This window comes from Berghia stephanieae, chromosome 10 (assembly GCF_034508935.2).
Source record: "Berghia stephanieae isolate SIO BIC M18660-M18661 chromosome 10, UCSD_Bste_1.3, whole genome shotgun sequence".
NCBI classification, from domain to species: Eukaryota; Metazoa; Mollusca; class Gastropoda; order Nudibranchia; family Aeolidiidae; genus Berghia; species Berghia stephanieae.
In genome coordinates, this window is record NC_088369.1 from 4043362 (window position 1) to 4068875 (window position 25514).

The following is a 25514-nucleotide window of genomic DNA, read 5'->3' on the forward strand; positions in this document are numbered from 1 at the left end:
ACCAAAAACCAAAAATTGAAGAATCCGACTTAATACCGTTTCGAGGCGGAGGGTCACAATTTCGCCTATGGGATGATTAAAGGGAATTTAATTTATTTTTATCCCCCCCCCCCCTTTTTATTAGACTTTATCTGGAATTGGCAATCCATTTTATTGAAAATAATTTTCCATTCACTAGATAAACAATTTTCTAATTTTAATATTTTGCTATGTCATATTTACTTTACCATATATTATAGATCGTAAAGTGTTGTTAGTAGGTATGTCAGTATGGTTGATGTTGTATAGTGGGTTTTTTTTTTCTTTTCTTTTCTTTATGAATGAAAACTAAATATTAATACATTAACATTTTTACATAGAAATGCCTTTTACCTAGAGACAATATACTAAATGTGACCCCTCGTCTCAAAAACGGTATTATGTCGGGATGGACCAGATGCTAAAAAGTCAAATTATAGTTAAAACTGGTCAAAAATATGAAACGTTAGTATTTAGCACAGTAAAATATGATATTCCTTCTCCTCTATGAAGCACATAAACTCAACTTAAGCATGATATTTCTGGCTACAAATTCCATTTTCAGCATCTTAATCATCCCGATTTAATACCATTTTGAGACGTTGGGTCACAAATATGACCCACCCTCTCAAAGTGGAATTATTTCACGATGAACAAGATTGATGATGTAGATTGAGATCATAATCAAACTGACCTAGAAAAACTAGAAAAGATAAATTCATGTTTAGAAATGAAAGAAACAAAAACACACTCTCTTCAGTGAAGACAAAACGTCTATTGTTACTCAAATGTCAAAGGTTAAGCTTAAAATTCAATTACAAGCGTAAAGGTTATTCCCGACTTGATACGATTTTGAGGCGAGTGGTCATATATATTAAATATGACCCACCCTCTCAAAGTGGTATTATTTCACGATGAACAAGATGCGATGTAGATTGAGATGACAATCAAACTGATAGGAACTAGAAAAGATAAATTCATGTTTAGAAATGAAAGAAACAATAAATACTCACCCTCTTCAGTGAAGACGTCTGTTGTTACTCAAATGTTCCTGATTACTGTTTCATTATCATTGTTTCATTCAATCATTTTACGTAAGCGCATGCAAGATTACAAGTCGCACAGTCATTTTGTTATGAACTCATTTTAATATTCCAATTTCATCATTGAAGGTTAAGCTTAAAATTAAATTACAAGCGTAAAGGTTATTCCCGACATGGTACGATTCTGAGGCGAGTGGTCGTAATTTCTTTGTCAAACTGCATCAGATCAGCCAAGTTCTTACAAATGAAAGACTTTTCTTTTTCATATCTGTTCTCGTTTTATATATTTAAAAAAAGATGTCCTATCTAATACACCTATCATACTGAACCATTCCATCATGTGCTGTAAATTGGCAGGCCTGATACGGATAATGAACTCATCATATTATGTTTTATCAATTTTGTCTGACAAGAATCTGATGCTGTTTTTTTAGATGAACAAATTTTTAGTTGTTTTATTTTTGTTGTTTTTGATGGGTTACTACTATTGTAGGAGGATCTTTCAGAAACAATAACAAAGATGATAACAATAATGATATAGTAATAATGGTTATAATAATAATATTAATAATAATAATAATAATATTAATAATAATAATAATAATAATAATAATAATAATAATAATAATAATAATATTAAAAATAATAAACATAATCATAATCATAATCATCCTAATAATAGTAACCATAACCATAATTATGATAATGATAACCATAATCATATTATTATTAATTATCACAATCATCCTCCTCATCATCATCATCATCGTCATCATTATCATCATCGTCACCATCACCATCATCATCACCATCATCATCACCATCATCATCATCATCATCATCATCATCATAACATTAACTAGAGGAAAATATGTCTAGAAATGGGAATTTGATATTCTGAAAACATTTAAAAACGGGAAAGGCAGAGAGAGAGAGAGAGAGAGAGAGAGAGAGAGAGAGAGAGAGAGAGAGAGAGAGAGAGAGAGAGAGAGAGTGAGTGAGAGAGAGAGAGAGAGTCAGTCAGGGAGGCAGAGAGAGAGAGAGAGAAAGAGAGAGAGTGTGTGTATATGTGACATAGATAGAGAGAGGGAGGAAGAGAGAGAGAGAGAGAGAGAGAGAGAGAGAGAGAGAGAGAGAGAGAGAGAGAGAGAGAGAGAGATGTATGTATTAAATCTTAGGTTGTGAGCTATTTTCTAATATTTTCGTACATGATAAATTGCATGACAAATGTCATTATTGTTTGTTTGTTTTTTGTAGTTGTTTTTTTTTTTTAAATATTGTCATGTTACAAAAACAACTGACACCATTAAAATAGTTTCACACATGCCAGCAATTTAAATTATATGAAGGGCATAAGACACTAAGATAACAATTTACAGCCATGAGATATGCAAAAAAAAAAAAGGTTTAAATTTATCTCTTGAAATAATACGTGTGACACGTTATTGATAGATATCCATCCCAAACACTGATTTACTGCTTTAATTTGATTTTGTTTTTTTGTTTTTTGCAGACAGTAGAAGTAGAGCTGAAACCAGTGGGTATTCGTTTTGTGGCTTTTATTTACTCTGCAAAACCATACCAAGCTTAGCATTATATTACTTGCCACCATTATTTATTTTTTTTAGTTTATTTATTTATTTATTTATTTATTTATTTATTTATTTATTTATTTATTTATTTATTTATTTATTTATTTATCTATTTATTTATTTATTTATTTTTATTATTTATTTATTCATTTATCTATATATTGATGTATACATATACATATATAAGTTACATGCTTCCAAAAATAAAACAAAGAAGAGAAAAAAAAGAATATATATATTTTTTTTTTCTTCTTTTTTCTTTCTTTTTGGAAGTATGTAACTTAAAAAGAATTATGCTTCAATTGTTTTGATTATTTGTTAAATTATAATGAGCAACACAATATAAAAATCAAGTGTATGTTCATTATATTATCATAGAAGGCTCGAGCATCACCCTTGAATCATATACCTATGATGTTCGCATGGGTGTACGATCCGATAGTGATGTCGTTTCTTCTTCTCTTTACTTGCCTATCCTGCTTCTTTGGTTTGTGATTGTATTTTTGACAGGGGATATTTTTTTTTCTGTAAATCTTCTGCCTGTTTGTTCTTGGTTATTTATAATTTAGCTTATGATATCTTTAGGTTATGATTTTGATTTACTTTTGTACTATTTTTGTTAGATTGCTTGTTTTTTTGTTTCAGCGGTCTCTCATATAACCTCAATTGTGTTGGAAGAGACCTAAAGCAACAAACAAACAAAAAGAATTTCAATTTTCTTTTGTTTAGAAAATGTTGCTCATGCTAGTTTACCTTTTTTTTTTTTTCTCTTCTTTTCTTTCATAGTTATCTAACCTTTTTGAAGGATTTTTTTTTTACGAATAGAAGAGTGAGTGGTTAATGGGGTAATGGATGTACGTGTGTGTGTGTGTGTGTGTGTGTGTGTGTGCGTGTGTAAAACTGTCTTTCGTAGGATATAAAAAAAAATAAAAAAATTGAGCATTTATATAGCGCAATATCCACTTAACGTGCTCAATGCGCTTTACAAGGGGTCCCTGGTCAACAGCAACATTTAACATGTAGGACGAGACATGACGCCTGTTAGGCGATATTACAATTTTTCGGACAAAGACAACGCTGTTAACGGCCAGGTACTCATTTTACACCTGAGTACGGTGAGAGAATGTGAGTAAAGAGTCTTTTCCAAGGACTCAACTATGCGCCGAGCGAGGCTCGAACCCAGGACCTTCCGATCTGAAAGCGAGTGTCATACCACTAGACCACATGAGCTATAAATTTGCAGTCTTTGCCTCCCATCTGATCTGAGACATTATCCATGATCTACATTGAAAAAAAAAAAAAACAAGGGGAAAAAACATGAGCGTTTATCCAGTACAATATCGGCCAAATGTGCTCAAAACTTGTCACAATGGGCCCCCAGTCAACAGCATCATTTACCCAGTACAATATCGGCCAAATGTGCTCAAAACTTGTCACAATGGGCCCCCAGTCAACAGCATCATTTACCCAGTACAATATCGGCCAAATGTGCTCAAAACTTGTCACAATGGGCCCCCAGTCAACAGCATCATTTACCCAGTACAATATCGGCCAAATGTGCTCAAAACTTGTCACAATGGGCCCAATGGGCCCCCAGTCAACAGCATCATTTACCATTTTAAAATGAGACATGATACTTATTACCTATATTACAAGGGGGGGGGGGGGTGACATTAGCAACGTAGTTTGACAGCCAGGTATTCATTTTACATATGAATAGGGTGAGAGAATGTGAGTAAAGAACATTTTCCATGTACTCAACTATGCGCTGTTCAGAGTGGGGCTTGTACCTAGAACTTTCCGATACAAAGGCGAGTGTCTTACCGCAAGACCACAATGCCGCACATTTCTTACTTTATGAAACCACGGCTATGTGGTCTAGTGGTATAACACTCGCTTTCGGATCGGAAGATCTTGGGTTCGAGCCTCGCGCTCAGCGCATAGTTGAGTCCTTGGAAAAGGCTCTTTACTCACATCCTCTCACCGTACTCAGGTGTAAAACGAGTACCTGGCCATTAACAGAATTGTCTTTGTCCGAAAAATTGTAACATCGCCTAACAGGCGTCATGTCCCATCCTACATGTTAAGTGTTGCTGTTGACCAGGGGCCCCTTGTAAAGCGCTTTGAGCACATTTAGTGGATATTGCGCTATATAAAGCTCAATTTTAATTATTTTTTAAAAACCAGTGTTGTTCCACTCAACTCGCGCGTTGGTTAACATTGCAAGGGATAATTCTTTGCAGAAATCAATCCATGTGTTGCTAGGAAAGTCTGATAATATTTCAGAATTGACTTTTGATTTAACTTTTGATTTACTTACTTACTTACTTACTTATTCTCTCGGTTCTTTGGTGGAACATAAGGCGCCGTTGTTTCCTTTAGGAACCTAATATAAAGTGTGTAGTCCATGTGTGACCATGACCGTGGTAGTGTCTACGATTTTAGTCAGTGTATCTGTTGTGATTTTTTTTTTCTTGCCCAGAAACTAACTGTGCTAGCTTTGACATTCTAAATATAATGTAGATGATTGTTAATAACAAGAAATGGAGTGTGTAGAAAAGTGCTAGAGTAAAACAGAGGGTGCCTGAGTTAAAGTAGATGATTGTTTGTTGTTTTTTTTTTTTTTGTTTTTTTTGTTTTCTGTTTTTTGTTTGTTTGTTTTTTTTGTTTGTTTTTTTTTTTTTTTTTGTTGGGGGGGGGGGGGGGGGTTGGGGTTTTTTTTTTTGGTGTAAAATAATATAATGTCTACATCGTTTTTTGTTTTGTTTTTTGAAAATATCGTTACTGGCCAGAATCGTTATGACATTATTAATAAGAAGATATTATTTTACAGCAATTCCAATATTATCCAACATGGTATATAAATCAATGGTTTTTACTCTTTCCTTACCGGCCATTTTCTTCCGAAACGTTACACCCACTAGCATAGAATTTGATATTATTTAAACTCCACTATTGATAAGAAGATATTTTACAGCAATTCCAATGTTATCCAACATTGTATAAATCAGTGGTTTTTACTCTTTCCTTACCAGCCATTTTCCTCCGAAACGTTACAGTTACACCTACTAGCATAGAATTTGATATTATTTAAACTCCACTATTGATAAGAAGATAGTTTACAGCAATTCTAATATTATCCAACATTATATAAATCAATGGGTTTTTAGTCTTTCCTTACCAGCCATTTTCCTCCGAAACGTTACAGTTACACCTACTAGCATAGAAATTGATATTATTTAAACCCTAAGTTCGTTTTGGAACGGGGTAATTCGGTTACTATCGGCTCTTTATGATTATGCTGAGGAACATAGAAGGGATGAGTTATGGGCCTTGTTATCCAGTTATTATTCTCTTTACCGACATGTGAGAAACTATGATGGAGGCTATGTGAGCTAGACCTGTAACAATTATCTACTCATAACCAATTATCCGCGGATTAAAAAATATTGACAAAATGTTTATAATGTGCGGCTATGCTATGTGGCCTTGTGATATGACACTCGCGGTCGGATCGGAAGGTGTCGGATTCCAGCCTTGCTTAGGGGTATAGTTGAGTGCTCGGGAAAGGCTCTTTTTTCACATTCTCCAATGATTTACTATATTATATACTTGTTGCTTTCTCTCACCTACTCAGGTGTAAAATGTGTATTTGACCATTAACGTGCTGTCTGGGAATTTGGTAATATCGACCAATACTCATTGACATCTAGTAGCGTTCTACATTTGAAATGTTGCTGTTGGACAGTGACCTTTGTAAAGCGCTCTGAACACATTTAGTGGATTTGCGCTATATATATATATATATATATATATATATATATATATATATATATATATATATATATATATAAGATCTTATTTGTATGTAAATATGACCGTCTATAATATGATCGCATTTCCTTAGGGTCGGATTACTTTGGAGAATTTCTAGTCTATTTGGCAATGCGTCTATTGATTTCTAACAACGAAGCCATCTCACACCCTCACAAAACTATATATGTTTCTTCTTTATGCCATGATGGTGGACTTCCATTCACTCAGGGGGCATATCTTAGCACAGTTTTTTGTTACAAAGGATTGGAATGAAGACTTCAAGATTTTGTCTTCTCTATGCCTAATATAGGACTAATATGACAACAATGATTTATTGGAACTGGTTTATATATACAGACACTGACATTTTTTCAATACTCATTATATGCTGTTATGATGGCATATTATAATGACGATATATCATTTTTGTTTTTTGTTTGTTTGTTTTTTTTTTTGTTTTTGTTTTTTTTTCTATCAGGAGCATTAATTTATTTTAGTACTATTTTGGTGCTAGGACTAGGAGAGGAGTAAGCCTTTGTCTTCTCTATGCCTAAAATATGACATATCGATTTTGGCAACATTGATATATTGGAGCCGTATACATAGTCTATAACTTTGGGGAGATATGTGGTCTTAGTCTTAGTGACTAACTAGACGTCACTAATGGTCCCAGCTTTATACCATTATGTTATTGTGGCACACTACTTAATAGCTGGCACTTCCAGCTAATTTGTATTTTATATGTATAGACACGTGTCAATTGTTCAATATTTCATTAGATGCTTTTACGATGGCATATAGTATAATTATACTGATGATTTTGCACCTTTTTTCAATCAGGAGCCTTAATTTATTACTACGGTATTTCGTTACTGGGACAGGAGCATAGGCTTTTTGCTCTCGATACCTACTATGCTAGTGTGGGAGAATGATTTTTTGTAGCTGCTAGCATGGTTTATTACGTGAGGAGATAGAAGGTCTTAGTATATCATCAATTTTCTCAGCTTTACACGGTTATGGTAGTATGACAGAGAATCTAACAGTTAGTGGTACTAACAATTGACTAGTGCATTATATGTATACAAACATTCTGTATCTGCTTTATCCATTACACACACATATCTATCTGTTTTTATATGGGCATATTCTAATGATAATAGATTCAGTTTAGTACGAGTGGACAGGAATGAAATAGGATTACTATATTAGCACCGAGGATTGATTAATTTAGTCTTGGGTTCAGTGTAAAGTTGTTTTCTCTCGAGGAATATTTTTTGATGGTTAGACCTCGGCTGTCTTCACCCGTGTATTCACGTTTGGAGCAGTCATAGGTGCAACACGCCAGACTATGGAACCCTCTTGTGAGGTTTCGGACATAGCTTATATGTCCAGGATTGATCATCCTTTTTCACTGTCATTACGACTCTAATGACCTACGGGACTCTAGGTGCTTAATCTTTTGTCCTGACCCGGGGGTAGTGTGCACTAAGTCACCTGTCACCGGCACGGTTTTCTGCCGTTATACGTTAGACAACCCAGACATTAGATGTCTGAGGCTCTGTCTAGGCCTCATCAGCCAGATTGTTTGTATCAAGCAATCTTTATGTATGACCCACATCATTTCCAGACTCTGGCTGCCTAAGCCTTTGGCCCTGGACCGGAGATAGTATTGACTAAGCAAGTCATCTATCAATGGTACGGTTTTCTGCCGTTTTTTAGCTCTTTTGGCATTCATATTTTAGACATTTGAGACGGTTTTGTGTCTCAAATGCTTGGGTCATACTATAGTTATATTTTATTTTTATTTTTCAGGTAGATCTATGCTGCTTCGCTCGTGGTATTTGAGTTTGGAGCAGGCATAGGTAAAGTTTGTCAATGCCAGGGAACCCTCTTGTGAGGTTCCGGACATAGCTTATATGTCCAGGATTGATCATCCTTTTTTACTGTCATTACGTCTCTAATGACCTACGGGACTCTAGGTGCTTAATCTTTTGTCCTGGCCCGGGGGTAGTGTGCACTAAGTCACCTGTCACCGGCACGGTTTTCTGCCGTTATACGTTAGACAACCCAGGCATTAGATGTCTGAGGCTCTGTCTAGGCCTCATCAGCCAGATTGTTTGTATCAAGCAATCTTTATGTATGACCCACATCATTTCCAGACTCTGGCTGCCTAAGCCTTTGGCCCTGGACCGGAGATAGTATTGACTAAGCAAGTCATCTATCAATGGTACGGTTTCTGCCGTTTTTTAGCTCTTTTGGCATTCATATTTTAGACATTTGAGACGGTTTTGTGTCTCAAATGTTTGGGTCATACAATAGTTATTTTTATCTATTTATTTTGCTGTAGATTTATGGTGCTTCGCTCGTCCTATTTGTGTTTAGGGGCAGGCATAGGAATAATTTGTCAATGACATGAAACCTCTTTGTGGGGTTCCGGACATAGCTTATATTATGTCCAGGATCGATCATCCTTTCTTACTGTCGTTACTATTCTAACGAACTACATAAGCTTAATCTTTGGGCCTGGAGCATACAGGTGAGAGAACATTTATTTCAATTTTTCTTCATGTGAGATAGCACATATTATAATTGTTGGATATTTACTCACTGCATAGGGATTGTTGGGTTTGGATAGGGATACCTATGAGATTTCCACTCGTGTTTTTGGCGTTTGGAATAGTCATTGGTACAAATAGCAATGCTAAGGAACCCTCTTGTGAGGTTCCGAACATACCTTATATTATGTCCAGGATTGATCATCCTTTTTCACTGTCATTACGACTCTAATGACCTACGGGACTCTAGGTGCTTAATCTTTTGTCCTGGCCCGGGGTAGTGTGCACTAAGTCACCTGTCACCGGCACGGTTTTCTGCCGTTATACGTTAGACAACCCAGACATTAGATGTCTGAGGCTCTGTCTAGGCCTCATCAGCCAGATTGTTTGTATCAAGCAATCTTTATGTATGACCCACATCATTTCCAGACTCTGGCTGCCTAAGCCTTTGGCCCTGGACCGGAGATAGTATTGACTAAGCAAGTCATCTATCAATGGTACGGTTTTCTGCCGTTTTTTAGCTCTTTTGGCATTCATATTTTAGACATTTGAGACGGTTTTGTGTCTCAAATGCTTGGGTCATACTATAGTTATATTTTATTTTATTTTTCAGGTAGATCTATGCTGCTTCGCTCGTGGTATTTGAGTTTGGAGCAGGCATAGGTAAAGTTTGTCAATGCCAGGGAACCCTCTTGTGAGGTTCCGGACATAGCTTATATGTCCAGGATTGATCATCCTTTTTTACTGTCATTACGTCTCTAATGACCTACGGGACTCTAGGTGCTTAATCTTTTGTCCTGGCCCGGGGGTAGTGTGCACTAAGTCACCTGTCACCGGCACGGTTTTCTGCCGTTATACTTTAGACTACTCTGACCATAGATGTCAGGTGCTTTGTCTAGGCCTCATCAGCCAGATTGTTTGTATCAAACAATCTATTTACGTCTGATTTTTTATTCGGTCGGGCTTTGACTGTTAGTCGGCCTCTGTTCCGGACCAGGGATAGTATGGGACGGGGCTTTGACTGTTAGTCAGCCTCGGTTCCGGACCAGGGATAGTATGGGACGGGGCTTTGACTGTTTGTCAGCCTCGGTTCCGGACCAGGGATAGTATGGGACGGGGCTTTGACTGTTAGTCAGCCTCGGTTCCGGACCAGGGATAGTATGGGACGGGGCTTTGACTGTTTGTCAGCCTCGGTTCCGGACCAGGGATAGTATGGGACGGGGATTTGACTGTTAGTCAGCCTCAGTTCCGGAACAGGGATAGTATGGGACGGGGCTTTGATTGTTAGTCAGCCTCTGTTCCGGACCAGGGATAGTATGCACTCAGTCAACTATCACTGTTTTTTTTTTTTTTTTTTTTTTTTTTTTTGCCTGAATCTTTCCGTCTCATATGAATTCACAATTCGACCAATTGTGTTGTAGAATGAGTACATACTGTGATTAATTTTGCTCATTCAATAAAACAAAGCTCTACAGCACAGCGTTCCGTTCTCATAACTATGTCAAGAATATTTCTTCAAATTTTGTGATGAAAAATTGAAAATTGAATGATAAAGCTTTTTGTTGTATCGTAACGACTGTGACGATTTCCCCATAATTGGTAAGGAGAGGATTGAAATTGATAAAACTCTCGATGCTTATATTTATATGTGTTTTCTATAATGTCAAATATAAACTTAGATATTTTCCGAACGACATCAATGTCATTCCAGCATTTATTTTGTATTATTCTTTACAAATTCAAAAAACGTTTTTTTATGAACCTAAAACATATAATGATTTAACAACATTAGGTCGTGAGTTATTTTCTAATATTTTATTACAGGATTATAATATAATAATAATAATAATAATAATAATAATAATAATAATAATAATAATAATAATAATAATAATAATAATAATAATAATAATAAACAATAATAATAATATAATAACAATAATAATAATAATAATAATAATAATAATAATAATAATAATGATAATAATATAATTATACAATTTATTTAATATTTATTTAATTGTTTGATTATTTACAGTCAACAAACAACATTCTGAAGAAGCTTTTAAACGTCATTTATTTCCCTTTTCTTTTTGGTACAATGTACACAATTCATCAACTTTCTTCTGTCAAGCCGCAAATTCATTCGACACAACATCACAGTCACAGTGAAACTGTTAGAGAGGTCTCGATAGCTCAGTTGGTAGATCACTCGCTTCCCACACAAAAGGACTGAGATCAAATCCACTCACCAGCATATCTGGTGAAGAGGAGACTTATCGTCTGAGCGAATGCGAATAATAATAATAATAAGAAGAAGAAGAAACCCGAGTGAAGTTGAGATATTTTTTTTTCTGACCACTCAGCAGTGATTGGGTCGCTGGGTCTGTTAGATCTTGTGGAAAGTACTTTGCACTAGACTACCGTCCTATCCAAAATATAGCAAGCATTTGCTTTTTTTTTCCGTTTTGCCATAGAAATCGGGATAAACTCCGGCTGCATGGCCTCTTTTCTACAAAATTGCTCCATGCAACAGTCATTTCTTTTGCCTCTCTTTTGCAATGTGCAGGTTTGGTTTTGTTTTTGCTTTTTTTTTTAATATGGTGTATGTTTTGTTCATTGTAGAAAAAATATGATAAGGTAAACATTGACATTTATTATTTTATTATTATATTATTATTATTATTATTATTATTATTAATTCATTATTATTAATTATTATTATTTTTTTATTATTTTATTATTTTTAAAATTTATTTTTTTATTATTATTTATTAATTATTATTATTATTATTAATTTATTATTTTTTATGATTTTTACATTTTTAAACCAAAAGGGGGAATTTTTACAGAGTTGGTTTAGAAAACAGATAATATGTTTTATATATTTATATTTTAAATATATAATAAATATATAAATATATATATATAAATATTATTTATGTTTATATATATTTTAATATATATATATAAAAATTATATTTTTTTTATAAATATATATATATAATAATAGAAAATTAGTAGATGGGATAAAGGGATATATAGTTTCCCCTGATAAATAAAATTAGAAGGATCAATAAGAAATTTCCCCAATATATTTCTCATACAGAAAAGGGCCCCGTTTCCCCAGAGGGGGAACCCAATCAAAAACCAACCCCCAAAAGAGGGGAAGGAGTACAATGGAAAAACGAGGACGGCCACTTTGAAAAAATCACCCCCCTTTTTTTTCCCCTTTTTTTTACAACCCAAAATAAAGAGTTTTTGGAAACCCTTGTTGGACATGAGTGGGGTTTCCCAAAGTGAGTTGTTTGAAGGGTTTCCCTAATTTTATTTTTTTATTTTGGGGTTTTTTTTTAACTTTAATTTTTTTTTTTTTTAAAAAATTATATTGAAAAGTGGAATGTAATATGTTTTTGTATGTTGTAGGGTGTGCGTGTGGGGGTGGGTGTGTGTGGGTGTGTGGTGTTGGGTTTTGTGTGGGGCAATGAAGTTAGACAACCCAGGCATTAGATGTCTGAGGCTCTGTCTAGGCCTCATCAGCCAGATTGTTTGTATCAAGCAATCTTTATGTATGACCCACATCATTTCCAGACTCTGGCTGCCTAAGCCTTTGGCCCTGGACCGGAGATAGTATTGACTAAGCAAGTCATCTATCAATGGTACGGTTTCTGCCGTTTTTTAGCTCTTTTGGCATTCATATTTTAGACATTTGAGACGGTTTTGTGTCTCAAATGTTTGGGTCATACAATAGTTATTTTTATCTATTTATTTTGCTGTAGATTTATGGTGCTTCGCTCGTCCTATTTGTGTTTAGGGCAGGCATAGGAATAATTTGTCAATGACATGAAACCTCTTTGTGGGGTTCCGGACATAGCTTATATTATGTCCAGGATCGATCATCCTTTCTTACTGTCGTTACTATTCTAACGAACTACATAAGCTTAATCTTTGGGCCTGGAGCATACAGGTGAGAGAACATTTATTTCAATTTTTCTTCATGTGAGATAGCACATATTATAATTGTTGGATATTTACTCACTGCATAGGGATTGTTGGGTTTGGATAGGGATACCTATGAGATTTCCACTCGTGTTTTTGGCGTTTGGAATAGTCATTGGTACAAATAGCAATGCTAAGGAACCCTCTTGTGAGGTTCCGAACATACCTTATATTATGTCCAGGATTGATCATCCTTTTTCACTGTCATTACGACTCTAATGACCTACGGGACTCTAGGTGCTTAATCTTTTGTCCTGGCCCGGGGGTAGTGTGCACTAAGTCACCTGTCACCGGCACGGTTTTCTGCCGTTATACGTTAGACAACCCAGACATTAGATGTCTGAGGCTCTGTCTAGGCCTCATCAGCCAGATTGTTTGTATCAAGCAATCTTTATGTATGACCCACATCATTTCCAGACTCTGGCTGCCTAAGCCTTTGGCCCTGGACCGGAGATAGTATTGACTAAGCAAGTCATCTATCAATGGTACGGTTTTCTGCCGTTTTTTAGCTCTTTTGGCATTCATATTTTAGACATTTGAGACGGTTTTGTGTCTCAAATGCTTGGGTCATACTATAGTTATATTTTATTTTTATTTTTCAGGTAGATCTATGCTGCTTCGCTCGTGGTATTTGAGTTTGGAGCAGGCATAGGTAAAGTTTGTCAATGCCAGGGAACCCTCTTGTGAGGTTCCGGACATAGCTTATATGTCCAGGATTGATCATCCTTTTTTACTGTCATTACGTCTCTAATGACCTACGGGACTCTAGGTGCTTAATCTTTTGTCCTGGCCCGGGGTAGTGTGCACTAAGTCACCTGTCACCGGCACGGTTTTCTGCCGTTATACTTTAGACTACTCTGACCATAGATGTCAGGTGCTTTGTCTAGGCCTCATCAGCCAGATTGTTTGTATCAAACAATCTATTTACGTCTGATTTTTATTCGGTCGGGGCTTTGACTGTTAGTCGGCCTCTGTTCCGGACCAGGGATAGTATGGGACGGGGCTTTGACTGTTAGTCAGCCTCGGTTCCGGACCAGGGATAGTATGGGACGGGGCTTTGACTGTTTGTCAGCCTCGGTTCCGGACCAGGGATAGTATGGGACGGGGCTTTGACTGTTAGTCAGCCTCGGTTCCGGACCAGGGATAGTATGGGACGGGGCTTTGACTGTTTGTCAGCCTCGGTTCCGGACCAGGGATAGTATGGGACGGGGATTTGACTGTTAGTCAGCCTCAGTTCCGGAACAGGGATAGTATGGGACGGGGCTTTGATTGTTAGTCAGCCTCTGTTCCGGACCAGGGATAGTATGCACTCAGTCAACTATCACTGTTTTTTTTTTTTTTTTTTTTTTTTTTTTTGCCTGAATCTTTCCGTCTCATATGAATTCACAATTCGACCAATTGTGTTGTAGAATGAGTACATACTGTGATTAATTTTGCTCATTCAATAAAACAAAGCTCTACAGCACAGCGTTCCGTTCTCATAACTATGTCAAGAATATTTCTTCAAATTTTGTGATGAAAAATTGAAAATTGAATGATAAAGCTTTTTGTTGTATCGTAACGACTGTGACGATTTCCCCATAATTGGTAAGGAGAGGATTGAAATTGATAAAACTCTCGATGCTTATATTTATATGTGTTTTCTATAATGTCAAATATAAACTTAGATGTTTTCCGAACGACATCAATGTCATTCCAGCATTTATTTTATATTATTCTTTACAAATTCAAAAACGTTTTTTTATGAACCTAAAACAATATTATAATTTAACAACATTAGGTCGTGAGTTATTTTCTAATATTTTATTACAGGATTATAATATAATAATAATAATAATAATAATAATAATAATAATAATAATAATAATAATAATAATAATAATAATAATAATAATAATAACAATAATAATAATAATAATAACAATAATAATAATAATAATAATAATAATAATAATAATAATAATGATAATAATATAATTATACAATTTATTATAATATTTATTTAATTGTTTGATTATTTACAGTCAACAAACAACATTCTGAAGAAGCTTTTAAACGTCATTTATTTCCCTTTTCTTTTTGGTACAATGTACACAATTCATCAACTTTCTTCTGTCAAGCCGCAAATTCATTCGACACAACATCACAGTCACAGTGAAACTGTTAGAGAGGTCTCGATAGCTCAGTTGGTAGATCACTCGCTTCCCACACAAAAGGACTGAGATCAAATCCACTCACCAGCATATCTGGTGAAGAGGAGACTTATCGTCTGAGCGAATGCGAATAATAATAATAATAAGAAGAAGAAGAAACCCGAGTGAAGTTGAGATATTTTTTTTTCTGACCACTCAGCAGTGATTGGGTCGCTGGGTCTGTTAGATCTTGTGGAAAGTACTTTGCACTAGACTACCGTCCTATCCAAAATATAGCAAGCATTTGCTTTTTTTTTTTTCCGTTTTGCCATAGAAATCGGGATAAACTCCGGCTGCATGGGCCTCTTTTCTACAAAATTGCTCCATGCAACAGTCATTTCTTTTGCCTCTCTTTTGCAATGTGCAGGTTTGGTTTTGTTTTTGCTTTTTTTTTAATATGGTGTATGTTTTGTTCATTGTAGAAAAAATATGATAAGGTAAACATTGACATATTATTATTATTATTATTATTATTATTATTATATTATTATTATTATTATTATTATTATTATTATTATTATTATTATTATTATTATTATTATTATCATTATTATTATTATTATTATTATTATTATATTATTATTATTATTATTATTATTATTATTATTATTATTAATATTATTATTTATATGACTTACATTATTAACAAAAGTGGATTTTTTCACAGAGTTGGATAGATACAGATAGATATGTATATATATATATATATAGATAGATAGATAGATAGATAGATAGATAGATAGATGCATATATAGATAAACTGATAAGTAGATCTAGAGATCGATAAATGAAATGTTACAATATATTTCTCATACAGTAAAGCCCGATTCCAGAGAGGCAATCAGTCGAACCCACACAGAGGGAGAGAGTACAATGGATACGAGGACGGCCACTGATATCACCCCTTTCTCCTTACAACCCAATGATGAGTTTGGCATTCCATTGTTGGACATGAGCTCGGATTCAGATGTGAGTTGATGAATGGTTCTAACTTATTTTATACTTGAGTTTTTTTTCACTATTACTTTTTTTTAAAAAAACATATATATTGTTAAGTGGAATGTAATATGTTTTTGTATGTCTGTATGTGTGCGTGTGAGTGTGTGTGTGTGTGTGTGTGTGTGTGTGTGTGTGTGTGCGATGATGTTGATGATGATGGCAATGATACCGATGATGATGATGATGATGATGATGCAGACATCAGTGACAACGGCAATGATGATGATGATAACGATGATGATGATGATGATAATGATGACGATGATGATGAAAATGGGAAAAAATATATGTTTCATTATGCAAATAATTATTGATACTGTCCTCGATACATCCTAAATCAAAAGGGTTTATCCACCATTGTGACTTGGTTGGTTGTTTGTTTTTGTTGCTTAATTCCAGAGTAGCGACGATGACGCCCCCAAGAAATCCAAGAGCCATCGACACCATTTACCTACCATTGGACCACCGCAAATCCTCAAGGTGAGAACAAGATTTGTGACCCATGAACTAGATTTGTGACCCATGAATAAGATTTGTGACCCATGAATAAGATTTATGACCCATGAATAAGATTTATGACCCATGAACTAGATTTGTGACCCATGAACTAGATTTGTGACCCATGAACAAGATATGTGACCCATGAATAAGATTTGTGACCCATGAACTAGATTTGTGACCCATGAACTAGATTTGTGACCCATGAACTAGATTTGTGACCTAGATGTGTGACCCATGAACTAGATTTGTGACCTAGATGTGTGACCCATGAACAAGATGTGTGACCCATGAACAAGATTTGTGACCCATGTACTAGATTTGTGACCCATTGGGTTATCAGACCTGCAAATGAATCCATGTCAGTTCACCTGTACGGCTATGTCGTGGTCTTGTGGTTTGACACTCACTTTCGGATCGAAAGGTCCTGGGTAGGTTCGAGCCTCGCTCGGCGCATAGTTGAGTCCTTGGTAAAGGCTCTTTACTCACATTCTCTCACTGCAGTCAAGTGTAAAATGAGTACCTGGCCGTAAACATCATTGTCTTTGTCCGAAAAAAATTGTAATATAGCCTAACAGGCATCATGTCCCGTCCTACATGATAATTGTTACTGGTGGCCAGGGATCCCTTGTAAAGCGCTTTGAGCATGTTTAGTGGATATTGTGCTATATGAAAGCTCAATAAAATAATATTTAAAAAAAATAATAATACCATTACAAGAGAGTTCAGCTCCAATTTTGGGGGTGAATATTAATTCAGAAAAAAATGAATGGAGCAGGCTTTTATGTTGATAATAACAAGAAGTGAATTGAGAAGGAAAGTGGCAGAAGACAATAGAGAATAAAAATTTAGCGGTGATGAGGGCTTGATGAACCCATGACTTTACTGGTTCAACAACTCCACCTCGCTGGGAGAGGGAATTCTAGATTCACTTTTTTTTAGGATCGGATTTATCCCGACATAACACTGTTTTGAGATGAGGAATCACATATGTGTAAAAAATTTTCTCTAAAAATTCAACTTTGCATCGCATCGTCCACAGTGGGATTTGAACCCAGAATCCATTAGTTACTAATTGGATGCTGTGTCATTTAACCACAAATCCGCATTATTATAGCTTAATTTTCTATTCCTCTTTTGCGGCTATGTGGTCTAGTGGTATGACACTTGCTTTCAGATCAGAAGGTCCTGGGTTTGAGCCTTGCACGGCGCGAGTTGGAAAAGGCTCTTTACTCACATTCTCTCACCGTACTCTTGTGTAAAATGAGTACCTAACCGTTAACAGCGTTGCCTCTTTTGGAAAAATTGTAATATCACTTAACAGGTGTCATGTCTCGTTCAACATGTTACGGGTTCCTTTTGGCTAGGGACCCTTTGCAAAGCGCTTTGAGCTTATTTAGTGGATATTGTGCTATATAAAAGCTCAAGTATTTATTTATTTTTTTAAATTTTGTCTTCCAGTATGTCCGAGAGTCTGACCGTATAGACAAAGACACAGATCGTACTAGCTCAGAGATGGATGATGACAGACATCTCATGGAGTCAACAGACTTTATGTCCAGTGGGGCATCTCCGGGAATGTTTGGAGGCGTTTGTGAATTTTGTGGTGAGTTATTTATAGGAAGTGAGAAACAGAACCATCAAACTTTAGGCAAATATTTAGTATTTTTATGCATAATCATTGTCATGCAAGTTCTTTATCTATTGCAGCTACTGAAAATATACACCTAAGGCAGATCAGATTACTGCTATGAAAGAAATCGTAAAATTACGACTCTGATTTCAGAGCTTCATGAGCTTTTCTAAGTCATAAAACCTTATTGAAAATTAAATTCAATTCAGACACCTCCTACCACTATGCGGCATGCCCAGTTTTGAGAGACGTGAATTAAATACGTTCACGAATGCACAAGAACAGATAAAAGGCTGTAAAAGCCTACATTAATCTGGACTTATATCATATCATATCATATCATATCATATCAAAATGAAAAGTGATGATACAGAACATAATTTTAAGGGTTTTGAAGTATTATTTAATCATTGTGAGGGTAAATTATTGATCTATAAAGTTAAGCATGGTGACTATTATTTCTATTACCTATAAATTGCGGATTTTTAAATTTTCATGTAGGTAGGTCTGCTAACGGGGAGCCCGATAGCTCAGTTGGTAGAGCACTCGCGTTACACACAAAGGAACAAGATCAAACTAAGGGGCAGTTGAGTTTGTTGTTGTTTTTTGGGGGGTTTTTTTCTGAACCCATTGTCTCCCAGCAGTGAATGGGTAGCTGGATCTGTTAGATCTTGTGGTTTGTACGTTGCGATAGACTAGCGTCCTGTCTAAACTATAACAAGCAATTGCTATTGTCCATTTCACGTTTTAGAAACTAGGATAAACTCCAGCTCCATAGACCTGTTCGCTTTGAAGCACTAGTTAGGTCTGCTAATTGTACTTCTCTATGATCTTTTGTACACATTACTATTTTTTCATAAACCAAATCATCGAAAATGGGTAAAACTAAACCGGCTATGTGGTCTTGTTGTATGACACTCGCTTTCGGATCGGAAGGTCCTGGGTTTGAGCCTCACGCTCGACGCATAGTTGAGTCCTTGGAAAAGGTTCTTTACTCACATTCTCTCACCGTACTCTGGTGTAAAATGAGTACCTGGCCGTTAACAGCTGTGTCTTTGTCCGAAAAAAATTGTAATATCGCCTAACATATCCTACATGTTAAATGTTGCTGTTGACCAGGGACCCCTTGTAAAGCGCTTTGATCAGGTTTAGTGGATATTGTGCTATTTAAAAAGTCAATTATTTTTTTATGTCTGCTAATGTTACTTCTCCATGATCTTTCGTACACATTACTATTTTTTCATTAATCAAATTATCGATAGTGTGTAAAACTAAACAAGTAAAACATGTCCTCATTCCATCTGCTCAGACAGATGTGTGTCTACACCGTAAAGTTATGAGAATGTTTATATTTTATATTTCTTTTGCAGCCAATGAAATCAAACCATTCCCAAGTCTAGACCAGCAGTTGTCCTTGCCACCTGAACAGTTGTATTGTTGTGATGAATATAGGGAGTTTGTCGAGTTTGCAATGACCACTGCCAGCAAGTAAGCCCATTATGTGTTATCATTGTTCTCATCATCATCATCATCATCATCATCATCATCATCATCATCATCATCATCATCATCATCATCATCATCAACACCACCATCATCATCATTATTATTTTTATTATTATTATTTTTTTTATTATTATTATTATTATTATTATTATTATTATTATTATTATTATTATTATTATTATTATTATTATTATTATTTTTATCATTATTATTATTATTATTGTCATTGTCATTATTGTTATCATCATATTACTTTATCTCTATTTTTTTTTTGTTCAAATTTTTTATTTCATCTAATTTTTTTTTCTGCTATTCTTCTCATGTTATTGTTTGTGATATCTCTATAATTGCCGACATTTAAAAAAAAATTCTGGGGTAATAACCTTATTATGAATGCAGGGGAACCAGCATAAAGACAAAACTCTTAAATTCAACTTCTTTTTAACCCTCTCCTTACAAACCATAGGAAAATCGTCACATTCGTTACGATACAACCAGCACAACTCGACTATTATTCTGATTTATTTTGAAAATCACACAATTTAAAGAAAAATGTTTTATTATAGCTATAAAAACATGACACTGTTGTAGAGTTTATTTTGCTGATGAATATTATGCATAGAATGTATTTGTTGCCTTTCTGTTTGAGTAAGAAAATTCTATTTTTGTGTTGGATGGGTGTGAAATTTTGGGGAAAATTCTGAAAATGGCTGGTAAGGAAAGGGTTAAAGTCAACTCTTCTGGTTGGTCCCAATTTTAATCATCTTTATTTAAGCGTGTTCTATTGATGATGGATACAGTCAACCTTTCTTAAAGTCAACTCTTCTGGTTGGTCCCAATTTTAATCATCTTTATTTAAGCGTGTTCCATTGATGATGGATACAGTCAACCTTTCTTAAAGTCAACTCTTCTGGTCGGTCCCAATTTTATTTATCTTTATTTAAGCGTGTTCCATTGATGATGGATACAGTCAACCTTTCTTAAACTCAACTCTTCTGGTTGGTCCCAATTTTATTTATCTTTATTTAAGCGTGTTCCATTGATGATGGATACAGTCAACCTTTCTTAAAGTCAACTCTTCTGGTTGGTCCCAAATGTTTTGAAATTTATTTCATCATCCATCGTGCCTTGTGCTTTTGAGCACGTTGCCGGTCAGCTGTCTCCACGAATCACGATCCTCTGTGCGCATGAAATATTATGTGTTGCTTTTTAAGTCACATTTGGCCATTCTAAGGTTATTTAGATGTCATTCTTTGTCTTCCTCTAGCTCTCTTTCATTCGATCATCCCAGATGTTACCAACTTTTCTATCTATTCCGTCTCTTCTACACACATTTGATCGTGTTCCATTGATAATGGATAAAGTCAGCCTTGCTTAAAGTCAACCAATCTTTCTAGTCTGACGGTGTTGACTTTATCAGGATTCCACTGTACTATGATACAATAAACCGCTTTATGTTTAATTACTCCCATTTTCTATTTTATCATAATCTTCTATATAAAATGATGTGTTTGATTTTATTGTACAGGTTGGAAGAGGATGTAGCCAAAAAGAATGAAAAGATTAGCATTAAGGTGCATCCACACCACGGCAGTAAACAGGCGAGGAAGATGGCCAAAGAACAAGCGGTGTTGAGGTAGAGTCACACAGATATTTTATACTTTGTTGTTGTTTTATTTTGTTTTTGTTTGTATTTTGTTGTTGTTTTTTTGTTTGTTTGTTTGGTTGGTTTTTTTTTGGGTTTTTTATTAATTTTTTGGGTGGGGGGGGGGGGTTGTTTTTGTTATTAGAGGGCGGTTAATTTGTTGTTGGGTTTTTTTCTTCGGATTTTTAAAAGACTGTTTTATAATTAATTATTTATTGAGGGGAGGGAAGTACATTTTTAACAAGCACCTGGTAATAATGGGTATGGTTCAGAGCCTAGTTAATCAATGACTATTATTGATTGAAGTAATTCAGTAGGTAAGTGCCAGAAGACAACAGAGAATAAAGATTTCTTAGATAGATATAATTTATGATAATTTATAATTTTTATTCATATTTTTTCATGAAATATTATATTCTCTTTTTGTAGAACCTTTGTTGTTTAAAGCAGTAAACAAAAATGAATATTCCAGCCCCCAAAAAGAGAACAAAATACCAAACACGGAACGTTTCTGGCTCAAAACCCTTCCTCAGCCAACAACAAAAAACAATAAAGACATAAATGCATTACTAAATTCCAGATAGACGACGGAGAGGACCTAAAAATATCTAAAGAAGAAGAAGACGCTTTCTAAATTTTATCAATCGTATAGTGGCAACTTATTAATTTTATTTCTCAGGATGCGAGAGCGGGAAATGCAAAGACGACAACAAGAAGCAACAGGAATGCAGGCAGCCTACTTTAATTGTAAGTGACTCAATGAATTGTTCAATCACATCTATTAGCATTTATTATCGTTACTACTTTCTTGGGTTCTTTTATTATCGAAATGGTAATACATATAATGTTGTGTACCGTTAAACAACATTGGGAAAATAAAGTCATAGCTGCGACTATTTTCTGCCTCTTTTATCTAATTTATTTCTTTATTCATCATTTTTTTGTTGTTGTTTTTTAATTGTTTATTTTTTAAAAACTGTCTTTGCTGGTTTTTATTTTTTAACTTTATCAAAATGTATAAATTGAATTTTTGTACTTTATATATTTCACAAGTCACACTTTCTTTCTTTTATCTTTTATTTTTCCTTTTTTTATGAACCCAAGATTGTTAAGGATATCCTTAATGACATCAATGTACTTTTATTTAGCTCATAAACAACGTTAGTTTTGTAGTATGCTAGTTTCTCTCCTAGTTCCTTCTTGTTAGATTGTTTATTAAGTAGCTTGGCCAGTTCTATTCTTTTCTCACAATTTGAACTTGGATTAGTTTCAAGTGAGAGGGGAAAATTGATTAAAGACATGTGAAATCAACATGGCATATATGTCTATTCTATTATAAGTTTTCTTTGATATTCTAAGAAACTGCATGCATTCAAATCGCTCGTCATGGGAGCGATCTATATTCATGTTTTCGTCCAAACAAGTCATCAATCACATGATGTGTTGCTGTCCAACAATTGGATGTTTCTTAACAAATGTAAACACGCTGCTTTGTTTATGAAAGTTGTACACATACTCATGTGTCAAATGAAAGGAATGAAATGACCAATCGTGATGTTAGATATTTCAAAAGCTGTGAACACTTTTCACTAAGTGGGTCACTTTGAGCACACTTTGCAATGTGACCAATGACCTTGAGCACATGGAAAGGGAATATAGATCGCTCCCATTCAGTTATTGTCCATGTTTGACTCTGTGACCGAACTTGTGCATGCTCTTATTGGTCTCGGTAGCATATTTCGAAAGATCTGGAAAAAATGTATAAAACAACAATGCCAGAAAAGGAAAAGCAGAGAGAAAAATACAAGAAAAAAAAACCATCAAAAACAATCGAGTCTTTCTCGATTGGGTAGGCAAGCTGATTTTTTGGGATTGTTTTTTTTTTTTTTTTTTTGTATTTCTTTCTCTTCTTTGTCTGGCACTATTTCATGCCCCCTTTTTCAGATCTTTACCTTATACCAGTGCTTGCGCTCTGATTTGTCAATACAGTATGACGCTTGTGATGTTGTTGTTGTTGTTGTTATTGTCCATTGGCATTTGTTTATTCACTCGTAATGCAAGCATTCCTTTCTTAGCTGTATTTTTTGTTTGTTTTTGTTTTAAAATTTATATTTACTCCAACTATTCCAAGAAAGGTCATTAATCGGTTGACGTTTATTATACGCCATATCGATCAGAAAGCAAGTAGGTTGATACTGTTTTAAGTCAGAAAATTGATCAATTTGTATGTTGACATTTATTAAAAGCCATATCGACCAGAAAGCAAGCAGGTTGATACTGTTTTAAGTCAGAAAACTGATCAATTTGTGTCCTTAATATAATGTTGATTTTTTTTTTGTTCTTTCCACCCACAGCGGCAGGTAAAACTTAGCGTGTAACATCCCACTAAATACTACCACCCATTTATATGAGGGAAAACGAAATTAAATAACAAAGATCATAATATTATTCTACCCCTCTCCATTAAACAGTAACGCGTAATGATATCAAGTTTACAATAATAATTTGTGACGTCAGATTATCAAGTTTTGTATTTCACTAAAATTAGATTCCTAAAAAAAGAAATGTCAATTAAGTGTTTTTTGAAAATGACGAAGTTGGAATCGATTGAAGGGTAGAATAAAAACATTTCTTACACTCTTGCGTTTTAGAATTCAAACGTTGTTCCCAACGCGTGTACGCATGCTCGTGCAGTTATTGGGACACACGTCCGGAATTAAAAAAAAAAAATAAAAAAAAAAAAAAACCAAAGAGTATAAGAATCGTATATTATTATTTTCATAAAACCCATTACATCAAACCATTATTATCTCTCACTTTTTTATAATATTATATCACCCAAAACAGACTTTTAAAAAAGAACCAGCCCATTATTAACAATTTATGATTTTTAAACCCCTTCAATAACATAATTACTTGTTTCCCTTTTCTTAGGATTAAAAACCATTAATTATTTAATGCCCCACCCCCCCCCCCCCCCCCCCCCATCGTAACATCATAAAACCAGTTACTGTGTAGCCGTCATTGTTGATAACATGATAACATTATTATTATTACTTATTGAATATACAGAGGGTTGATTTTTTGTTTATTTTCATTTATTTCTGTTGCCAGGACAGCTGTTCTTTCTATCTTTATCTTTTTTTAAAAAGCATTTTAACCTGTGATGTTTTCAGAGTTATTTTCTTTACTTCTCAGGAAATTCACCACTCTGTTTTTGTTTTGTTTTTGTTTTTTGTTTGTTAAATAACTAACTTTCAAACTAATAATATGAAAGATCACCATTTAATGTCAGATTAACATTGTCAACATAATATATGCCAGTGTATCTGTTAATGGTAGTCGAATGTGTTCTAAAAGCTTGCGTCTGGATAAAGTACGTCTGGGCACATGGCATAAATGACACTAGCTATATTAGGGGGAATGCGTTTGTCACCAATTGTGTCCCTTTTTCGTGTCCAATACTGTGAATCACTATATTGAGATCAACTCGTATAAACACAGCACTTATAGACAGTATGCGCTTGGCTACGGAGCTCACAACATTGCCATCCGGAAGTATAACGGACCAACACACAAAGCTTTGTGTAGCCATGATCGTTTATAGTCAAGTTAATACAATTTAGTGAGAATTACTCATAAACGCGGATGGCAAAAACCAATAACAAAGACCTGAGTGACGTCAACTTCGAACTATCTATAAGGAATTGATGATTTCTATGAATGAACAAAACTGATACTACTATACAACTGTTGTTCGTTGCAGCAAGCCGCAGAATTGGTATACATGTTTCGCACGCATGCAAGATTTCTTGTGACTTGTACTCATGTCACTGATCAAGGGGCGGAATCACTCCTAAACACATTCACGCATTATACTGTCTTAATAAGGTTTTTAATTAAGCTACGTGATGAGCACTTTCACTTTCTCCAATATTTGGATGGACTCGTCGGTCGGTCTTTACGCATTCACACACGTGCAAGCGTGTATCTATTTTTCATGTTCTCTCTGATGCTT

At 34.8% G+C, this 25514-nt stretch overlaps 1 protein-coding gene across 1 annotated transcript in view; it reads left to right on the top strand.

Moving 5' to 3' along the window:
• The window catches only part of LOC144956097 (uncharacterized), a gene marked incomplete in the record, with an annotated part of 68157 nt that overhangs the window by 11508 nt on the left and 31135 nt on the right, over window positions 1-25514 (top strand). The window contains 7 exon segments of the mRNA XM_078886445.1: window positions 2575-2598; window positions 16033-16184; window positions 16614-16694; window positions 18174-18318; window positions 19716-19833; window positions 21380-21487; window positions 22176-22243. Of these exon segments, the coding sequence (XP_078742571.1) occupies window positions 2575-2598; window positions 16033-16184; window positions 16614-16694; window positions 18174-18318; window positions 19716-19833; window positions 21380-21487; window positions 22176-22243 (696 nt within the window).